Here is a 22,068-nt window from a genome sequence, read left to right as displayed (position 1 = left end):
ACTTAGCAACCTTGCAGTGCGGGCATTGAGAGGTACTGAAGAACGTTATGAAAATTTAAAACAAAATCGGGTAACTGAGGTAAATGGCTTAGTGTCCGATATATTCACAAAAACAAAAGCTCTTAATTCCCACACTATTCAAGTTTCAGTGAGTTGGATTGGGCTAAACGACGCATTTAACAGCATTTTCAGTTTCACGGCGCGTCAGTTAGGCAGGTCTTAGACGTTTTCCACTTTTTTGAAACCTTCGGGCACGGGTATGGTGCTGACAAACGAAGGATCATAACGATAATCAGAATGAATGTTCAATATGGCGTCCAGGAAGGGCACAAGGCAAGTGTGATCTGTGCGAAATGAACTTTTCTGACTTTCTTACTCATATTGCCAGTGTGATCAGAAAACAGTTGAACGAGACAAACTCTGGTTGAACATCGTAAGCCTCGGTCCTATCGAGCTTCGGTCTTCAAGAACATTTCTCTTATATTCAGCTTACGTAATTAATGGCTACACGTACATAACTCTAGGCCTAATGGAGTATCTGTATAATCTCATGATGCAAATTTTAAGGACCTGCATCCACCCATTTTTCTTCTAATCTAAAATATAATGGCACTGTAGTGTTTTTATATCTTTGACAGGGACTACCGTATGCACCGTAATCAATCTATATACATATGGTAATCATGCATCAACTGTTAGATTGGTATACATAATATGAGTTCTATGAGATGGCAGAAAAAAGTAATAGGGTTTAAACTGTTTCAATCCCACTTTCTAGCACAGTGCCAGAACGTAGCCTAAAGCCGAGTACCGGTTCGTTATCAGTCAAAAGGAATAACATTTAAACATCACCACGTTGACTTATTTTAACTCACTGTATGCCATCTATCAAATGATTGCAAGAGTGTTTCAGTATTCAAGTGTTTGATCTGAGTGTTGTCGTTCAACATGGTCTGGTTCATGGACATTGTGTAAGAGCACCTGCGATGCGTCGTCTGCTAGCCAATACTTCCTCAAAGGGACGTAACTCTAAACCGGAAGTTGTACTGTTTACATGCCGCTATCGGTGGCTTGGTCTGGAGCTATTTGCTGTGATCAGCGCTTTGACAACCTTTATTTCCTTTAGCTGTTATTAGTTGACATTTGTTAGTTCATACACCTAGGTACTCGCGTTGTAGCGCCAAAGTTTCAACACGATGGCAGATGCAAATGGCGATGGAGATGTTAAAACTGGAGTTTCTGTTGCAGCCAAAGTGTCATTTACAGAGCTTTGTGGGCTTCTAGAGAAAATCTCGAGAACCCAGGGAAATGATAAAAAGAAAAGAGTACTAAGGGACTTTGTTGAGAAATGGCGTGACTTTCACAACGAAACACATGGTGAAAATAAAGACACAGTAAGAAATTAAGAGGAAAAAATGCTTTTATCTTTTTTATGTTTTTTAATATTTTTATCTAACCATTATAATCATAGAATTTTTAGGTCGTTGTAATATTTATTATTAAAATTTACAGCAGCTGAACTAGTTGAAATGATATAAAGTATAAGAACTGGTATCTGTTCTGTTGTTATATAAGAGTTTTAACATTATAAGCTTCATAAAGTCTTATACTGAATTGCTGAGTATCATTAAAGGGGAAAAGTATCCCCGTCCAAAAGTTATACAGTATGCATTGCCACCAAATCCTTTCAATCGCATATATTTTTTTAGGGGGGATATGGTGGAAGTCTTAACAATAAGGAGTGGCCTATGCTTGCAAGAAGAGATAAGATAGATCGGGTGGTCAGCCTCGGTGACTAGGGTCATAGCATGTTATCATATCCTGGTGGTGTGGATTGTTGCTCATACTATCAATCACTGGATTGTCAGGTCATGACTCAATTATTTACAGGCTGCTGTCAAATAGCTGGAATGTTGCTGAGTGTGGCATTAAACAACAGACACACACAATTAAAAAGGGTCTGCTGTAGTGTTTGAATCAAACAATAATGAATGAATGATGCAGTGTACAAATTGGTGTAGTTCTAAACAGACACTTTGCCTTTATGTGATTCATTTTGACATATATACTTTACTGCTTTCAGACAGACTCCTTTTATCCAGCCATGAGACTTCTTCTGCCTCATCTTGAAAAAGAACGTATTGCGTATGGAATAAAAGAGGTTTGGAACTCCTGCTATGCAACTGTCATTAAACACTACAGAAATGCTGCCACATCTGAAATCCCTCTTTGCACTTTATAGCTAAGACTAATAATTAAAAACAACTAAAAATTACGTATGATGACAAACTAAGCTATTTATCTGTAACACTTCGAAGGATGTATTACCAGTTTTGCAACACTAAGTTGTACAAGTCGACATTGTATGATGGCAACCTTTAATGGTAACTTCTCCTCAGGTGGCAAAGATCAATAACAATTAAGCAGGAGGTTAATCTTATGCTGTTGTTGACATCTCTCTGGGTGTTTCAGCACATGCTTGCTAAGCTGATGATTGAGGTTCTCTGTCTGGGCAAGGACAGCACGGATGCCACCAGGCTGCTCAACTACAAAGCTCCAAAAACAGCACGAGCGGTTCGTTAGGCCCTTCTATTTTTTGTTTGGTTTACAGATCCTGCAACTCAAAGTACTGACAATATGGAGAAAAATAATAAAATACATCATTCTAAAAAATATTTTTACTACTGCTGATCAGAAAAAGTTTTGTCTTAGAATAAAAAGATATATTTCTAGCATCTTTCAATGCAGTAATGGGACGACTTTGCCATTAAAATCATTTGCTTCTGCAGTGATTTACGTGACAATACAGTGTTCACAGAAAGGGGAAGTAACTCCAGCCACATCCAAGGACCTGGCCCTGTGATGTCAAATTTAAATCAATATTTTCAAGGTTCATGCAGGCTTGAAAAGGCCTTGTATTTGGAGGTCCCTTTTGAAAAGCCTTTATTTCTAGTGTCAACCTTGAAAAGTATTGAATATCACCAAAATAGGTTGAAAAAAATTAATACATGCAGCTCTTTTCTCCAGGATGCTGGAGATTTCGCCAGTGTCGCATACTTCGTGTTGAAGAACCGCTGTCCAGAACGAGGCACACTCACCATACAGGAAGTGAATGTATGCCTTGATGCCATCGCCACCAACAACGCAGCAAAGAAGAAGGAGCTTGTGCGGAAGAATATCCTTCACCTGCTGAAGAACCTGTCTGCCCTGGAACAGAAGTGGTTAATAAGGATGATCGTGAAGGAGCTGAAGGTCGGCCTGAGTCAGGCGTCAGTCTTCTCCATCTACCATCCCGACGCTGAGGAGTTCTACAACGTCAACAACAACCTGGAGAAGGTGTGTCGACTTCTACGCGACACCGCCGTCCGTGTTCATGAGATCGGCGTCACTGTCTTCTCCCCATTTTCCCCCATGCTGGGTGAGAGAGCTTCTCCTGATAAGGTATGGCATAAATAAACTAACTCTTGGCATTATCTGTTGTGTATTGGATGGTTAGTCATGAATTTTTATACGTAGGTCACAAGGGAGACAAGATAACTCCAATCGTTGACTGTGTCTAGTATTGCATGACTGAACATCAAGTTGTGAGATAAAATATTGATCAGGATGGACAATTTCTAATAGTGAGTGTGTCCCTTGTATTGATAAAAATAGACATCATTTGATCTCGAGAATCAATGAAGGTGGTCCTACTGATGGGCTGGTTCATGTGACAATGCACGACAAATGTTGCTGGCCTCCAACCATGGTAGAGATCCCTGTATCGTTGTGCTCAAACATTGGCGTGGTACTTCTCTGCACTAACAGAAGCATCATGAAAGAGGCAAAGCATTCATCAGTTGAAAGAATGGATTAATTTCTTGCTGCAGAGAATAAATGATAGAATTCATTCTTTAATTTGATCATGTTGAATAAGTCTGTAAGATATGTGTATTTCCCTAAAATGAATAAAAACATTTGCCTGGAACTAGTTCAATGTCAGCAGTAATTTCTTGATTTCATTGTTATTAGGTGGAGAAATTGTTTGAGAACAAACCATATTTCATTGAGACGAAGTTTGATGGAGAACGGATGTTGCTGCACAAGAATGAAGACGAATACAAGTACTTCTCCCGCAGGTACAGTGTGTGGTGTTTTAGGATGCTGTCAGATCATATGTTGATTATCCTTGGTCGTCCATTGCATTTTGAATTCACTCTAGTATGACAAATACCCTGGACGTTTTTTGTGACATTGCTTTGTAAGGAGTCGGGATGCCATCCAAGCCAAGTACACTATTCTTTCAAGATTGGAACAACAAGCAATATTTTTAGTTGGTTTATGGATCCTCTGTTCAAAGTACTGTGAAAATATTAAAATAATAATATTGATTTTTATCATTTTAAAAAATGTTGTTTTCACTGCTGACCAGAAAAAAACTTTTGTATTGGAATAAAAAAATATACTTCAAGAATCTTGCAACACAGTAACGAGACAACTTTGCCATCAATACTCGCTACTTTGAAGGTAGAAACACTTCTAAATTTATCTGAAAATGCAGTGTTGACTTTTAGGGGTAGTAACTGCATGTTGTTTTATGCCTCAGTCAAATATTTCAGTCTGGACCAAGAAAACAAGTTTTTGCATGAACAATATACAATATACATACAGTATGCGATCAACCAGGTCACAATGCAGCCACCCTATGCATATCTTAGCTGTCCGTTATGGTAGGGGAACCCCATGGTGAATAAGAACATTCTGCGTTACAGTGGCAACGAGTACACTAATGTGTTTGGCGCAACGCCGTTCGATGGCAGTCTGACACCATACATAGCCAACTGCTTCAAGACAGATGTCACCACCTGCATCCTGGACGCCGAGATGATGGGGTACCATTCTGCCTCCAAGACTTTTGGTGAGACAACATAGGGCTTGTCATTGTTAGAGGGTTAAGGGAAAGATGTTTAGGAAGCATTCCAAAGATAGCAAAGATAATTTTCCAAATGGGAGTTTATTCAGAATGTGATACAAAACATGGAGTTAGTAATATGTGTACATTTCGAGTGGAACTAAGTAACAACAGCACAGGAGCAAAGGCTTCACATTTTTTTCTTTGTACAGTTGAAAGCAATCTGTATCTCAGAATGGCTTGTGCTTGTAATCATGTATATATTTCTGGCTGCAGGTACTAAAGCTGAGAAGTTTGACATCAAGTCAAAGGACTTGGAGGAGACGAAGGGCTACCAGCCATGTCTACACGTGTTTGACATCCTGCTGTACAACAAGAAGGTGTTGACCAACCTGCCGCTTAGAGAGAGGCTGCAGTACATAGACAAGGTCGTCATCGAGGTGGAGGGGCGCATCGTCATCAGTCGCCACAAGGAGGGGCATACCAAGTGAGTGTGTGTGAGGTGGGGGAGGGGCTCACCAAGTGAGTGTGTGAGGTGGGGGAGGGGCTCACCAAGTGAGTGTGTGAGGTGGGGGAGAGCCTCACCAAGTGAGTGTGTGTGAGGTGGGCAGGGGCTCACCAAGTGAGTGTGTAAGGTGGGGGAGGGGCTGACCAAGTGAATGTGTGTAAGTTGGGGGAGGGGCTCACCAAGTGAGTGTGTGTAAGGTGGGGGAGGGGCTCACCAAGTGAGTGTGTGTGAGGTGGGCAGGGGCTCCCCAAGTGAGTGTGTGTGAGGTGGGGGAGGGGCTTAACAAGTGAGTGTGTGTAAGTTGGGGGAGGGGCTCTCCAAGTGAGTGTGTGTAAGGTGGAAGAGGGGCTCACCAAGTGAGTGTGTGTGAGGTGGGGGAGGGGCTTACCAAGTGAGTTTGTGTGAGGTGGGGGAGAGCCTCACCAAGTGAGTGTGTGTAAGGTGGGGGAGGGGCTCTCCAAGTGAGTGTGTGTAAGGTGGGAGAGGGGCTCACCAAGTGAGTGTGTGTGAGGTGGGGGAGAGCCTCACCAAGTGAGTGAGTGTAAGGTGGGAGAGGGGCTCACCAAGTGAGTGTGTGTGAGGTGGGGGAGGGGCTTACCAAGTGAGTTTGTGTGAGGTGGGGGAGAGCCTCACCAAGTGAGTGTGTGTAAGGTGGGGAGGGGCTCTCCAAGTGAGTGTGTGTAAGGTAGGGGAGGGGCTCACCAAGTGAGTGTGTGTGAGGTGGGGGAGAGCCTCACCAAGTGAGTGTGTGTAAGGTGGGGGAGGGGCTCTCCAATTGAGTGTGTGTAAGGTGGGAGAGGGGCTCACCAAGTGAGTGTGTGTGAGGTGGGGGAGGGGCTCACCAAGTGAGTGTGTGTGAGGTGGGGGATGGGCTTACCAAGTGAGTTTGTGTGAGGTGGGGGAGGGGCTTAACAAGTGAGTGTGTGTAAGGTGGGGGAGGGGCTCACCAAGTGAGTGTGTGTAAGGTGGGGGAGGGGCTTAACAAGTGAGTGTGTGTAAGGTGGGGGAGGGGCTCACCAAGTGAGTGTGTGTGAGGTGGGGGAGGGGCTCCCCAAGTGAGTGTGTGTTAGGTGGGGGAGAGCCTCACCAAGTGAGTGTGTGTAAGGTTGGGGAGGGGCTTAACAAGTGAGTGTGTGTAAGTTGGGGGAGGGGCTCTCCAAGTGAGTGTGTGTAAGGTGGGAGAGGGGCTCAACAAGTGAGTGTGTGTGAGGTGGGGGAGGGGCTTACCAAGTGAGTTTGTGTGAGGTGGGGGAGGGGCTCACCAAGTGAGTGTGTGTGAGTTGGGTGAGGGAGGGGCTCACCAAGTGAGTGTGTGTGAGGTGGGGGAGGGGCTCACCAAGTGAGTGTGTGAGAGGTGGGGGAGGGGCTCACCAAGTGAGTGTGTGTGAGTTGGGTGGGGGATGGGCTTATCAAGTGAGTGTGTGTGAGGTGGGGGAGGGGGTCACCAAGTGAGTGTGTGTGAGGTGGGGGAGGGGCTCACCAAGTGAGTGTGTGTGTGTAAGTTGGGGGAGGGGCTCTCCAAGTGAGTGTGTGTAAGGTGGGCAGGGGCTCACCAAGTGAGTGTGTGTAAGGCGGGGGAGGGGCTCACCAAGTGAGTGTGTGTAAGGCGGGGGAGGGGCTCTCCAAGTGAGTGTGTGTAAGGCGGGGGAGGGACTCACCAAGTGAGTGTGTGTGAGGTGGGGAGGGGCTGACCAAGTGAGTGTGTGTAAGGTGGGAGAGGGGCTCACCAAGTGAGTGTGTGTGAGGTGGGGGAGGGGCTTACCAAGTGAGTGTGTGTGAGTTGGGTGGGGGAGGGGCTTACCAAGTGAGTGTGTGTGAGTTGGGTGGGGGATGGGCTTACCAAGTGAGTGTGTGTGAGGTGGGGGAGGGGCTCACCAAGTGAGTGTGTGTAAGGTAGGGGAGGGGCTCACCAAGTGAGTGTGTGTAAGGTGGGGGAGGGGCTCACCAAGTGAGTGTGTGTAAGGTGGGGGAGGGGCTCTCCAAGTGAGTGTGTGTAAGGTGGGGGAGGGGCTCACCAAGTGAGTGTGTGTGAGGTGGGCAGGGGCTGACCAAGTGAGTGTGTGTAAGGTGGGGGAGGGGCTCACCAAGTGAGTGTGTGTAAGGTGGGGGAGGGGCTCACCAAGTGAGTGTGTGTAAGGTAGGGGAGGGGCTCACCAAGTGAGTGTGTGTAAGGTGGGGGAGGGGCTCACCAAGTGAGTGTGTGTAAGGTGGGGGAAGGGCTCACCAAGTAAGTGTGTGTAAGGTAGGGGAGGGGCTCACCAAGTGAGTGTGTGTAAGGTGGGGGAAGGGCTCACCAAGTGAGTGTGTGTAAGGTGGGGGAGGGGCTCACCAAGTGAGTGTGTGTAAGGTAGGGGAGGGGCTCACCAAGTGAGTGTGTGTGAGGTGGGCAGGGGCTGACCAAGTAAGTGTGTGTAAGGTGGGGGAGGGGCTCACCAAGTGAGTGTGTGTAAGGTGGGGGAGGGGCTGACCAAGTGAGTGTGTGTAAGGTGGGGGAGGGGCTCACCAAGTAAGTGTGTGTAAGGTGGGGGAGGGGCTCACCAAGTGAGTGTGTGAGAGGTGGGGGAGGGGCTCTCCAAGTGAGTGTGTGTAAGGTGGGGGAGGGGCTCACCAAGTGAGTGTGTGTAAGGTGGGGGAGGGGCTCACCAAGTGAGTGTGTGTAAGGTAGGGGAGGGGCTCACCAAGTGAGTGTGTGTAAGGTGGGGGAGGGGCTCACCAAGTGAGTGTGTGTGAGGTGGGGAGGGGCTGACCAAGTGAGTGTGTGTAAGGCGGGGGAGGGGCTCACCAAGTGAGTGTGTGTAAGGTGGGGGAGGGGCTCACCAAGTGAGTGTGTGTAAGGTAGGGGAGGGGCTCACCAAGTGAGTGTGTGTAAGGTGGGGGAGGGGCTCACCAAGTGAGTGTGTGTGAGGTGGGCAGGGGCTGACCAAGTGAGTGTGTGTAAGGTGGGGGAGGGGCTCACTAAGTGAGTGTGTGTAAGGTGGGGGAGGGGCTCACCAAGTGAGTGTGTGTAAGTTGGGGGAGGGGCTCACCAAGTGAGTGTGTGTAAGGTGGGGGAGGGGCTCACCAAGTGAGTGTGTGTAAGGTAGGGGAGGGGCTCACCAAGTGAGTGTGTGTGAGGTGGGGGAGGGGCTCACCAAGTGAGTGTGTGTGAGGTGGGCAGGGGCTCCCCAAGTGAGTGTGTGTGAGGTGGGCAGGGGCTGACCAAGTGAGTGTGTGTGAGGTGGGGAAGGGGCTTAACAAGTGAGTGTGTGTAAGTTGGGGGAGGGGCTCACCAAGTGAGTGTGTGAGAGGTGGGTGGGGGCTCATCATCAGTATCATCAAGTGTAAACCCCCAAATCACATGACTGACACTGACCTCCAATATTGACTTAATCAGTATTCACATATTCACATAATCAGTATTGATCTGTCACGATCTCTCATTTGCCATTTCATGGTTCTCGCATTGCTGTAATGAAACCAAGGACTGTTTAAAGGCTCCAAAAACTTTAAAAGTGAATTTTGGGATCATAAAACAAATGATTACTCTTGACAAGGTCAACATGCGAAAACAAGGACCCTCGGAACTGATCCCTTCGTCGGTGAAACCACATCGAGGGTCGGGTCTTTGTTTTCGCCTGTTGACCACATGAAGAGTAACAATTTGTATTATACAAGGAGGGGCCCCCATTAAGGTCATTAAGGGTCTGCAGAGAATAAGTCAGCTCAGTCACGTTACATTCTGTGATGTATAATGCAGTGACACAGATAATTCCGACCCAGTCAGTGTGATACATCTCTCCTCCTCGTCCCCAGCCAGGACTGTGCTGACGCCCTGAACGAGGCGATCGACAACCAGGAGGAGGGCATCATGGTGAAGAACATGGAGTCTGTGTACCGGCCCAGCACCAGGAAAGGAGGCTGGTTCAAGATCAAGCCTGAGTACATTGGGGGGCTGATGGACGAGCTGGATGTCCTCATCATCGGAGGCTACTTTGGTGTGGGGCATCGTGGGGGAATGATGTCACACTTCCTGTGTGGGGTGGCGGTGCCTTCTGAGGATGGAGGCGAACCTGAAATATTCCACTCCTTCTGCAAGGTACTTTTAATAAGCGTGATTAATCAACATGATTCATCTCTTCAAGTGTTTAATATTTTGAAATGAATATTTTTAGTTGAACAGTAAGATCCCATGTATTTGAAATTCTGAAACGCCACCAAGTATTCTTCTTTGAAAATCATGACATAGCATCCATATCATATGGCACATTTATCTTGAAATTTGACAGTTGTGAGATCAAAATGGCTAATCCTACAAGAAACTAGTTGACTAAACTGGCCAGATCTTGCCATTTCTAATACATACTTACATTATAACACTGAGAACCTGCTCAGACTGTGTGTCATTGGTGTAGCTATGATTAGCAGTAGCTGATTGTCTTCGAACCTCTGACTTTCGTTCTTGATAAATGAAAACATACATAGGAAGGGGAAGTGTTTCATCTGTTTCAAAAACAAAAGAAACATCTGAAACAACATTTATCAACAATTTTATGTTTCCAACACACTTTCCAATAACCTTAGGTCAGAGGTTCGAAGACAATCAGATACTGTCGTAGTTCCGACCATAAACGATGCCAACTGTGATATCCAACTGCTCGATTTAGCCTCTCTCCCCATCATTCGCTCCCCATTTTCCTCTAAACACTCGTAATCGTATTTTATCTTTAACATCAGTTATTGATGTTTGTGACATCCTGACATGTGATTGTGTTCTTGTGTCCCGACCTAGGTGGGTTCGGGCTACTCCAAGAAACAATTGAGTGAATTCAACAAGAAGATGGTCGACCACTGGCAGGTGTTTGACAAGAAGAACCCGCCATCTTGCATTGTCCTTGCGTCAGGGTTCAAGGAGAAGCCGGATGCCTGGATCAGCCCAGACAAGTCCTGTATAGTGCAGGTGTGTTATCAGTAGGGGAAGATCCCGATTGTGATACTATTTCAGTCTAGGTAAATCTATTACAGTGGTTTAGGGTCCAACGAAATGATAATCTTTTGACACGTTTAGATGATTGGGTGTGTCTTAAAAGAATGTGTTGTGAAAAAAATATACATCGTTTGGCCCATCCCTTCAGAGACAGATTTTGTATGTCTTGAAGCATGGATAGAAAACATTCTGTCTATAACACACAACCCAGACCCACATCTCCTACCCTTGACTAAACCCTTATCGGGATGTCACAGAAGCCAAACATCCTTCAGTGTCAGGGGCACGGGTGGCCCAGTCGTCTAAGGCGCCGCGATTCGCTGTGCAGAGTTGCGTCCCTTGGGCACGCCAGAAACCTATGATTGTGGGTTCGAATCCCGGTTCGCCCCAATTATGTTTCTAGGTTTATCAGCACCATACCCGTGCTCGTGGGTTTCACCGAAGTGGTAAACGTCTGAGACCTGCATCACTTCGGGCTTTCCTCCCACATTAAGCTGACACGCCGTGATGTTAAAAGCGGCGTTAAACCCAACTCACTCCTTCAGTGTCTCCTTTGTCACATGGTTACTGAATGGAACAAAAAATCTATTATTGTGAAACATAAATAGTTTGATGAACCTTACACGCCTACCGGTATTGTGTGAGTGAGTGAGTGAGTATGGTTTTACGCTGCTTTTAGCAATATTCCAGCAATATCACGGCGGGGGACACCAGAAATGGGCTTCACACATTGTACCCATGTTGGGAATCGAACCCGGGTCTTCGGCATGACGAGCGAACGCTTTAACCACTAGGCTACCCGACCGCCCCCACACCTATTGAGGCCTTTGTTGGAATATTTCTGAGTGCAGCGTTTAAACAAAAAACAAACTACACTGAATATACTGCAGGTTAGAATGCAAGGTGATCTTTTGAACCTGCTGTCGTTCTTCAGATCAAGGCCGCTGAGATCATCACCAGCGACCGCTTCAAGACAGGCAGCACGCTCCGGTTTCCCCGTGTTGAGATGATCCGAGATGATAAGCCCTGGTTTGAGAGTATGACAGTAGCTGACATAGAGGACCTTAAACAGGTTAGCAGTGCGCGGCTAGTTGTGCGAGTCTAATTAAATGCTGTTCGGTCAAGTAAGCTTTGCTGATAAAAGTACATATGATAACACTAAATTCTAATGAAATTTGCAAACTGGGTTAGTTCATTTTGGAGATCTGTTGTTGGGTATTCAATGCCAGGACACCTGTGAAGATCTGGGTTTGAATAGGTCTTCAGCAACCCATGCTTGTCGTAAGAGACGACTAACGGGAATGGGTGGTCAGGCTTACTGACTTTGTTGATGCATGTCATTGTATCTCAGTTGCGTAGATCAACGCTCATGATGTCAGTCACTGGATTGTCTGGTCCAGACTTGATTATTTACAGAATATTGCTGAGTGCTGCGTTAAACAAACAATCAAACAAAAAATAAACAAACAAACAAACACACAAGCCAGGGAATAAACCCCATTTCCTCATCTCACCATTTGTGCAGAAATCTGGTGGGAAGTTGACAGGTGCGAGGTTCGAGCTGGGGGAGGGGCCGGTGAAGAAGAAGAGGAAGGTTGTGACGAGGTATGAGAAGCCCAAGCTGGCTGCCCAGTTCCGTGGAGTGGACGTGTCTGCCATCACACAGGTGAGTTGTAGCTGGGGTTGCATGGTCTGGGATTGTTGAGGGACTATAGAAGATGTTTACTTCAGTGTTCCATTACACAGATTGATTATAAGTTGTCGCAGCATCATAAGTGGTACATGTGGTTTTATGACTACATTGTACAACGATTTATTCTCTGCTCAGAAATGTATTTCCCTCCCAGGCAGGATACATAGTATTTTATCAAGATCATGTGAACCAATCAGATCTCATCATTCTGACATGGAGGTATGGTAATGGGATTTAAACAATGATTGAACGGAATCATGTTCATCTAATTGTACTGAACAGAGGTAAATTAAACACAGGTGAGCTATATCAAAATTTCTATCTTTTGTAATTTGTATTAACATTGCAGCATATGTAATGGAATTGTTTAGGTATTAAGTTAAATGTTACCATCATACATCGGATTCGGAATTGATATGACTATTGCCATTGCCTGTATCGTGTAAAGCTAATTCTGTTTAAACTTGATTTGTTGATTTGTTAACACAGAGAAATTTTTACTTACATGTTCAATATATATAATATATGTATAGTTAAGTTTTTGATTACTGCTTCTGTTGTGTTTTTGTGAATTCGGAATTTCTGGTCAGAATAGGTCCCCTATACCTCAAGCTTGTCACAAGAACCATCTGACATGAGGATTGGTCGTTTCTGGGTTGTTTTTTGTGTTGAGTTAAAGAATTCTGGAATTCTGGTCAGAATAGGTCCCCTATACCTCAAGCTTGTCACAAGAACCATCTGACATGAGGATTGGTCGGTCACAATGTGTGACTTGGCAGTGTTTGCTCATGCTATCAACCACCGGCCTGCCTGGCCCAGATGGAGTATTTGAAGGTCACAATGATGTAGCAGATGTTTTGTTGACTGTGGCACAAAACAACACTCAACATGCAATCGTTTCTTCCTTCCTGCCAGGTGTCCCACCTGCTGGAGGGGAAAGAGTTCTGTGTCATCAACGGCCCCTCGGACTTCACCAAACATGACATGGAGAAAAAGGTTGTCGAGTTCGGAGGGACAATTGTACAGAACCCAGGTAAATAAACAGAATGATGTTACGTGATCACGATATTTTGTAATAGGGGACGAGTGTCCGTTCTGTATCGGGATATACTAGGAAAAGGTACAGTTGCAGGGACAAAGGGAGAGGCAAAGCCGAGTCTTATTGTTCATTCAACTGTTTTTTTTCTTATCCCAATAAAGAAATGTTACAGTCCTATATCTGTGTTTTAGAACAGCTGAATACTCAAACGCCATGAAACGCCTCTGTGGTCTAGTGGTAGAGCGTCCGCCCGGAGAGCGGAAGGTCCGGGGTTCGTTCCGCGGCTGCTTCATACGAAAAGACGTTAAAAGATGGTACTTGTTGTTACCCTGTCTGGCGCACTGCATTAAGGGGGTAAAACAAGGACTGGTGGGCTCGGAGTCAGTATACTGTGTCTGAGTGGGGTATTCATGTTAAACTGCGGCATGGTATCTCAGTGGGCTAGCACTATAAATCGGCATCAGTTCGGTCTAGTACAAGCACACACACACACACACACACACACACGTGCATGCATGTCGCTATATAAGTGCAATAATCTTGGACGCGACGTTAAACCCAATTTCACCTCACCTCACCTCAAACGCCATGACTTGCATACACATGTATACGGTAAACAGTTTGCTCAAACAGCACTTTTTACTTTCAACTCAAGAAACACAAACATCAAAACATCCGTATAAATCTTGAGTTACAAGCAGCTTGAACTTCACTGTTGCATAAAGTGTGTTGATTGGAGTACGTTATCCTGTATGTTTGTACTGCACCTGACCCAAACGACAAACACCCATTGGACAAGAGCAATGTATAACAGGGTAGATATATCATTGTAGGTAGCAGCACGTTCTGTGTACTAGCTGACAAGGTAGCCGTCCGAGTGAACAACCTCATCAGGAGAGACATCTACGACATTGTGAAAGTTGACTGGTTCCGTCGACTGGCCGATGCACAGAGGTGGCTAGACTGGTGAGTCCATATCATAGTAGTAGGGGTGTTAGCAATATCTGGGATGGGTCCATGTTGTCAGAGTAGTAGGGTTGTTAGCAACATCTGGGATGGGTCCATGTTGTCACAGTTGTAGGGGTGTTAACTCTTCAGGCCATCATTTAAAAACCTGCAGCTTACTGTGAGAAATAATTGACACACATAAACTGCAGGCCATTAGGACCAAATACAAATGAAAAAATATGGGCCCTACACAAGATCTACCGGTCAGCAGCCTACGGGCAGGTACTTTTATGGAAGACTGGTGTTAACTTAATTTGGGATGAGTCCACCACATCACAGTAGTAGGGGTGTTTGCAAAAGTTTAATTGTTTGTGTTTGAAGATGTTATGCTTGGTAGCTCTGAGATGAATGAGGCCAAACAAATAAAAAGCCTATTGGAACCTAAATGAATGTTTCTGCATCAAATTGCTTCATCAAAGACTCATGGAAGTAAGGGCCCCCAGCATCCCATGATTGTTGTCAGGCCCAACTAAAGCCCAGTGACGTGGCTACCTGCATGTCGTCGTGTCGTGATGGTGTGGAGTGTTGCTCATGCTTTCTATCACTGGTTTATTCCTGACTCTCCTATGTACAGACCATTGTTTGTTTGTTTGTTGTTTAACGCCGCACTCAGCAATATTCCAGCTATATGGCGGCAGTCTGTAAATAATCGAATCTGGACCAGACAATCCAGTGATTGATGTCACGAGCATCGATCCATGCAATTGGGATGCGATGACATGCATCAACCAAGTCAGCCAGCCTGACCACCCGATCCCATTAGTCGCCTCTTACGACAAGCATTGGTCGCCTCTATAGGCAAGCATGGGTTGCTGAAGACCTATTCTACCCCGGATCTTCACGGGTCTACAGGCCATTGTGTTCAGCTGGAATAGTGCTGACTGCTGCTTTATGTAACATACTCTGTGTAGGACCCCGGCAGACATGATCCACACGTCCCCGCGGACACACAAGCAGTTCCAGCTGGACTATGATGAGTTCGGGGACAGCTACACGACCGACACCACCGTGGAGCAACTCAACACAGTGTTTGACAAGATGGAACAGGTACTAGGGCTGGGACGAGTCCAAATTTACTACCCGGGTACCCACCTCCCTATTACCCGACCCTACCTGGGTGCCCACTATAGGTCTCAGATGTCTCAAAATGTCCGATTGGGAACATCTTTAGCATAGCCCTGGCAAACGTTTTTAGAACAACCTGGTCATTCATACACTGAAGTTGAATTGAGTTATATCCTTATTCAACCATATGAAAAATCGGAAGGAATGGGTGCACAGTCTGAAAGAAATGCGAACATAAGTGACTTGTAATGTTACCATAGAGTTCCAGATATTTTTTTGTCATTAAACAATATATCACGTGACTAACTACGAGTCCGGGTAGTCCTATGGGTACCCAGGTCCTACTCAGTACCCACCCGACCCGGGTACCTGAGTTACCCGTCCCAGCCCTAACAGGTACTAATACTAATAGTACTACTATCAACAGGCACTCTGGCCAGTGTAGTAGAGATCCTCCAGTAACTCACATGCTTGTTGTCTGTTGGCAGGGGTGGTGGTTAGCCTGGTGGTTAAAGCGTTTTCTTGTCACGCTGAAGACCCGGGTTTGCTTCCCGACATGGGTGCAATGTGTGAAGCCCATTTCTGGTGCTCCCCGCCGTGATATTGCTGGAATATTGCTAAAATATGTGTAAAAACCATACTCACTCACTCAATTTAGGACTGGGGGGAACGGGTGGCCCAGTCACATGAGGCGCTGCAGTTCACTGGTCAGAGTTGCGTCCCTTTGGCATGCCAGAACCTATGATCATGGGTTCAAATCCCTGCTCACCCTGATTATGTTTCAAGGTTTGTCAGCACCATACCTGCGATTGTGGTTTTCACCGAAGTGGTAAATGTCTGAGATATCACTTCGGGCTTTCCTCCCACATCAAGCTGACATGCCGTGATATAACTGGAATACTGTTCAAAGTGGTGTTAAACCCAACTCACTCACTTACTTAAGTATTGGTGTATATTAAGTTTAAGCCTGGGAAGCATCTGCTGAGAATAACATACAATATGTTGCTATGTATAGATCTGTAGATGGACAGGGATGTACCACATGGGTTTCCAATCATTTTAACCATATCATTAGGATCAGATCGTTTACTCCGATACAATATGTCTCTGCGTCAAGTTCAGGGGTCACCTTCATAGGTCACATCGATCAGATGAACCCTGAGTGAACTTTCACTGTCAAGGCTAAATGAGAGATAGAGCCAATCAGATGTCATAACATGATTTGTACTGAGAATTTAGAAACGACTCTTACAGTATATCGTCGTCTATAAAGCGACCCCACGTATAAGATGACCCCCCTGTACAAGCCTTTAAAATCGATGCTAATTTTTATTCTGATATGCTACCTCTCGGCATCAAGACCTGATGATAGGTCTTTCAGCCAATCAGCCAAATAATCGTTATGATTTGTTCGTTTCCCTGAATTCGCTGAAGGGAAATGATGTAATTTTCTTCTGCGGAAGACAAAGACGTTTTTATTGCAAATGTAGGGATTGTGTATGCGCTGCTGACGTGCTTCATTCCTATTCGCTTTATAGACGGGGTATATAATATTTGATTTAAATTTGAATGTTATCCAATAGATGACTTTGGCTATTTATGGATATACCAGGATGGGAGAAATATGCCTCCCCAATATATTTTCAAACTTGGACGTCTAAACTAAATACATGTAGCTTCAGAATAATGAGATATACAGATCCTTTTGATATCTGTAGTGCCTCAGTAACAAAATGACCTCAAATCTAAATTTGTGCTGAAATGTAATATTTCAGAGAAACTTATCTGCAATAATGTTAATTTTGGGAAGACAAGTCTGTGTTAGACTCCTTGAGATTATGTTCAGTGTGCAAAGCAAGTCCTGAGGATGGGTTTCATGTCATTTGTCTGCATCACATACAAAGATACGAGAGAAGCTTTCACTATGGGGTTGCCATCATATATATTTGGCATTCATTTGTATCTTGGTGTCGTTAGAAAATGAAAACATTCATGAGTTAGCTCTGTTTGTTCATAACACGTTGAATTTACAATTGTGAAAAGAGAATACAGTCTTGATATTTTTGTGTGTATCAATATTTTTTCGTTCTGTGAACAAAGGCCTAAAGTACAAAAAACATTGTTACTGTCTTGACCCTAGCTGCAATCTCCCTGTACATTTATTGAGAATTAAACCTTTAGATCGGATTTATCAACATGATCAATGTGTCATATTTGCAAGTCCTATCTATTGTTTAAACATAAGATCGGGCAGTATTTGAAACTAGATAGGGTCCTGGGTCCTTAAGGTTTGCTGGTATTGTACTTGAATCTAAGGACTCCCAACATCTTTAATATTTCATGTTGGGAACATGACAAGGACTTTCATGCTTATTTTGACAATGAAGATACACTCTGTAAATGTGTGAGCTATTTTTAATAAAATTGTATTAGCTGATGGTGACACTGCATGAAAGGTAGCTGATGAAAGACTATGTTCATGTTTAGGCCAATGACAGCCACATAGAAGCCACACATATAGCAGAGCTGGAGGAGAAGTACTTCCCAGATGAGTCACCTCATGGTCTCTTCAGGATATGCCGGTAGGTGTCACTGTGTTCCTTCAGTGGGGATTCAGGGTAGGAGAGGTACCTCATGCTTGTTGTAAGAGCGGTCTCAAATGAGGATCAGTTTGTTACAATTTGTGACCGGACACCTAATAGTTTTAGCATTTAACATTTATTTATTGTTTACACTGTGACGTACATGATGTGAATGTTACACTTTTATAATGTTGTGGAACTACTGTCATTAACGACGTGAGTGTTTCCTGAAGTATACCATGTAGGAAGATGGGTACATTTTACATACTGGCATTATATATTTAGATTTCAAATAGCTACGTCATAAATCGCAAAGAACAATGAAGAACGAAGTGTGGTTTATTTCATGATAAAACATTGTTCTGTCATGACGTCATTTCTGGAGATTCGAACATCACTCGCAACTTGATGACGTCGTAAATTTTTGAGAGGGAAGAGTCTGGTGAGTTCCCCATAGAAGTAGTTGACAGTGCAATGAACGCAATGGCCCAATGATCGCACCCAAAAGTGGGAGAGATATGACAATCAGTATTGAGAGAAAAGGTTCAGATAATCAACGAAAATTGTGAAAATACCAAACTTAACCCCCCTGTACATAAAATGTCATTATGTAAATGAGTCCAAAGCTTCTACATTTCATTGACATCCGTCAAAAGGCTGTACAAAATGTCGATGTCTCAGATAATAAAAATTACCAATAATGTATACATGTAAACAAATAAAGGCGCTTCAACACTGGAGGACCAGTAATATGAAAGAGGTGACTAAATTGGATGGGGTGTCAGACTCAAAGAGATTTGGTTGATTGTGTGTCATTGTACCCTGACGGCATGGGGTGTTGCTCATGATATCAACCACCTTTTGTCTTGTCCTGACTTTTATTTACAGGCTGTATACAGCTGGAATATTGCTGACTGTTGCATAAAATAACTTTCATTTACTCTACATTGTTGCTGGACACATGTAACGGAGTTGTGATGATGATTGATGATGATGATGATGATGATGATGATGATGATAATGATGATGGACTGTTGCAGGATGTACCTGGACAACTGCCTGGTGTTCGGAGACAGCTCCACTCTCATCCCCAACTGTAGTCTGGATCTTCTCACCCTGGAGCTTCGCTTCTTTGGAGCCACCCTGGACGCAAAGCTTGATCCTGAGGTCTCCCATGTCATCGTAGATAAAAAGTAAGGCGATTTGGGTTAATACTGTTTATCATCCGGGGGCGGTCGGGTAGCCTAGTGGTTAAAGCGTTTGCTTGTCACGCTGAAGACCCAGGTTGGAATCCCGACATGGGTACATTGTGTGATCCCATTTCTGGTGTCCCCCGTCGTGATATTGCTGGAATATTGCTAAAAGCGGCGTAAAACCAAACTCACTCACTCACTCACTGTTTATCATCCAAAACAGGCTCATTGTAGATATCGCTGCAATGAAATTGCATCACAATGCTTTGCAAGCCATTGTGATGTCATTGGTTACCATGATGTCACAATCAAATGACATCACTAATGGCTCTGCTACTGAAGCTGTTAGCAATACTTTTTACACTTAAGACACTGTCTACAAACTGAAAAAGTTGGAAGAATGATGTTGGATGATAAATTAAATCCTCATGTCTTTTGACATCCAATATATCAACACTGGTTGATAAAAGTGGAAAAACTCCTCCGCAAGCCTCAGAGTTTTTCCACTTTTATCAACTTGTGTTGATATATTTGATATCAAAAGACACTCGGGTGAGATTCTCTATATATAACATACAATGGGGTGTTTGCATTTCAGCCAATATACCATCAGTTTTTCCCGGATTATTCTTCTTTGTCAGCATCATACATGTGTTCATGGCTAAAAATCAGTAGCCATCAATACACCATCTTCCTGAGGCAAGGGAGTTAACTAACATTAAAAGTCCACTTTCGACCCTTGCTGAACTAGGATGGAATTTCTGGACTCAATCGTTGCGCCACCAGTGCTGATTACGAGTATTGCCCCTCTATGACCTTCCTACTGACCAAATCCTGCAGTCGACTGAAATCTGCACGACAGACTATGGACCGGATGTCGATTTCGTTACGCGATTTTGATTGGTCTTGTTAGCCAGCCAGCCTAGTTCGGCCAGGGTGGAAACTGGACTTTCATCAGTTAACTCCCTTGCCTCAGGAAGATGCTATACACAAGCTATTGCCTTGTCTCAAGTTCCATCCCTTGAATGCAGCTCTGGAAGTGGTGGTATCAATACCAGTATTTTAACATAAGTTACTATTTTAAAATACGATCTTGCACAAGCTTCAGTCTGTAGGTTATGCTCCACTGCTGTGGTAGTGAAGACCACACTACTGTAGTTAGTGTTCTACAGATCCACCTGTCACTAACGAGCATTTTTGAATTTAAAAAGAAATTCTTCAAGGGAAATAAATGTCTTGCCAACTAGTTTCTCAATATTTCTCATGGTTACGTTGTCATGTGTGTATTGTGTGAGGACAAGACAGTGAGATAACATGGTGTGGGTTAAGGATGTTAAGACACGTTTGTTGAAGTAAGTATGCTAAGACAGGTGTGTTAAAAAATGCTCAAACAGGTATGATTGACAAGAATGATCGAACAGGTATGATTGACAAGAATGATCAAACAGGTATGATTGACAAGAATGATAAAACATGTATGCTAAGACAGGTGTCTTGAAAGAAAAATGCTAAGACAGGTATATTTAGACGAGAATAATCAAAAAGGTATGCTATGACAATTAAGAATGACAAGACAGGTATGCTAAGACACGTATGTTAAGACAGGTATTTAAGACACATATGTTAAGACAGGTATTTAAGACACGTATGTTAAGACATGTATGCTTAGACACGTATGTTAAGAGAGGTATGCTAAGACACATATCTTAAGACAGGTATTTAAGACACGTATGTTAAGACAGGTATGCTTAGACACGTATGTTAAGACAGGTATGCTAAGACACGTATGTTAAGAGAGGTATGCTTAGACACGTATGTTTAGACAGGTATTTGAGACAGGTATGCTAAAACAGGTATGTTCTTTAGGACAGCTGACATTATGCTGATCATGATGTCTTGATTCACAGAGATTTGAGTCGTCTCCCACAGCTGCGGGAGGTGAGGAAGCGCCGAACTCGTAAGTTCCACATCGTTACAGAAGACTGGGTACGTGCATGCATGGAGGAAGGCGGCCTTGTCAATGAACGCAGCTTTGAGCCTAAAGTCCCATCATGAGAACTGCCTTCAGCAACACAAGGCAGCCACACAAGAACCGTTCCATACCACAAGGATGAAGATAAGAAGCTGAATGAACTGTATGAAGTGTATAACCGACTTTTACCTTCTATACATCACGACTACATCACAGATTTGTAGACACAACGTTCCTTCATCAACTGTGAATACATGTGGCTGCTATGCCGCGAAGTGATGTGTATTTATTTTTAGTGTGATGGAGGAACATAGTTTCTACAAACGTGTGAAGTATTGACGATGTCTTAATTATTGTCTCAGGGGTATATTGGCAGCTTGGAGTGTTGATGTGAAGAGCACTCGTTGCATAATATTCTGTATCTTCAGGAATAAGAAGATTAACTTAATTTTTTATGATTTGTTATGTTTGTGTTATACAGTCATTATGGTGTTGATCTCCGAGGTTGATGCTAATGAACACGATGAACAGTTTAGGTATTACAGATAGCTGTCAGAATGACTGAACGGTTTGCGCACTGTTGTAGAGTAGCACCTGACTGTATGCAGAAAGATCGTGAATAGTTCTAACCATCAGTGTAAATCATGAGAATGTTGGGGCGGTCAGGTAGCCTAGTGGGGGGGACTTACGGCTCAGATGTCATCAGCAGCAGTTACAGGCTGAAATGTGACTTCATGTTAAGCAAGCCTTACAAAGATTTCGTTCTACATTCTAATATAAGCTTCTGCAGTGATGCAGTCATCAAATCAGCTGTTTCAATCAGAGGGGGTTTATTGTGATTTGATACCTCTGATTGTTTAATCATAATCAAGCATTTACCAAATTCATGGTAGATTTTATGTCAAGACTCTTCGGTCACACATGTATGAATCAATGAATGTTGCCAGGTAAGACACGGATATGTTGAACTCCTATCCCATGATCCCCAGATCACGTTTCTGCAATACTGACTGATGTGTCCAGTTCTTTTATTATACAGATAGTGGTCATTATTTATTAATGTTTATATTTTTATATACATGCATAGCAGACCATTTCGACTTTAGAATTTGTACACTGAATTCTTGTGTATGACAATAAACATTGTAAAAGAA

General features: G+C 44.0%; 1 protein-coding gene across 1 annotated transcript; it reads left to right on the top strand.

Moving 5' to 3' along the window:
- Positions 1 to 1,053: 1,053 nt before the first annotated feature.
- Positions 1,054 to 22,066, top strand: LOC124133173 (DNA ligase 4-like). Its single transcript, XM_046497435.2, has 17 exons — positions 1,054 to 1,394; positions 2,084 to 2,161; positions 2,473 to 2,574; positions 3,028 to 3,441; positions 4,012 to 4,118; positions 4,752 to 4,897; positions 5,168 to 5,378; positions 9,192 to 9,474; positions 10,168 to 10,335; positions 11,297 to 11,434; positions 11,888 to 12,028; positions 12,971 to 13,088; positions 13,928 to 14,060; positions 15,014 to 15,149; positions 17,655 to 17,749; positions 18,790 to 18,942; positions 20,850 to 22,066. The coding sequence occupies exons 1-17, from the start codon at positions 1,197 to 1,199 to the stop codon at positions 20,995 to 20,997; spliced, it is 2,769 nt and encodes a 922-aa protein (XP_046353391.2). The 5' UTR covers positions 1,054 to 1,196; the 3' UTR covers positions 20,998 to 22,066.
- The last annotated feature ends 2 nt before the right edge of the window (positions 22,067 to 22,068 follow it).

The sequence above is a fragment of the Haliotis rufescens genome, unplaced genomic scaffold, assembly GCF_023055435.1.
Source record: "Haliotis rufescens isolate VD_foot unplaced genomic scaffold, xgHalRufe1.0.p SCAF_2, whole genome shotgun sequence".
NCBI classification, from domain to species: Eukaryota; Metazoa; Mollusca; class Gastropoda; order Lepetellida; family Haliotidae; genus Haliotis; species Haliotis rufescens.
The sequence above is the reverse complement of the archived record's forward strand: the minus strand, read 5'-3'. Positions and strand labels throughout refer to the sequence as shown.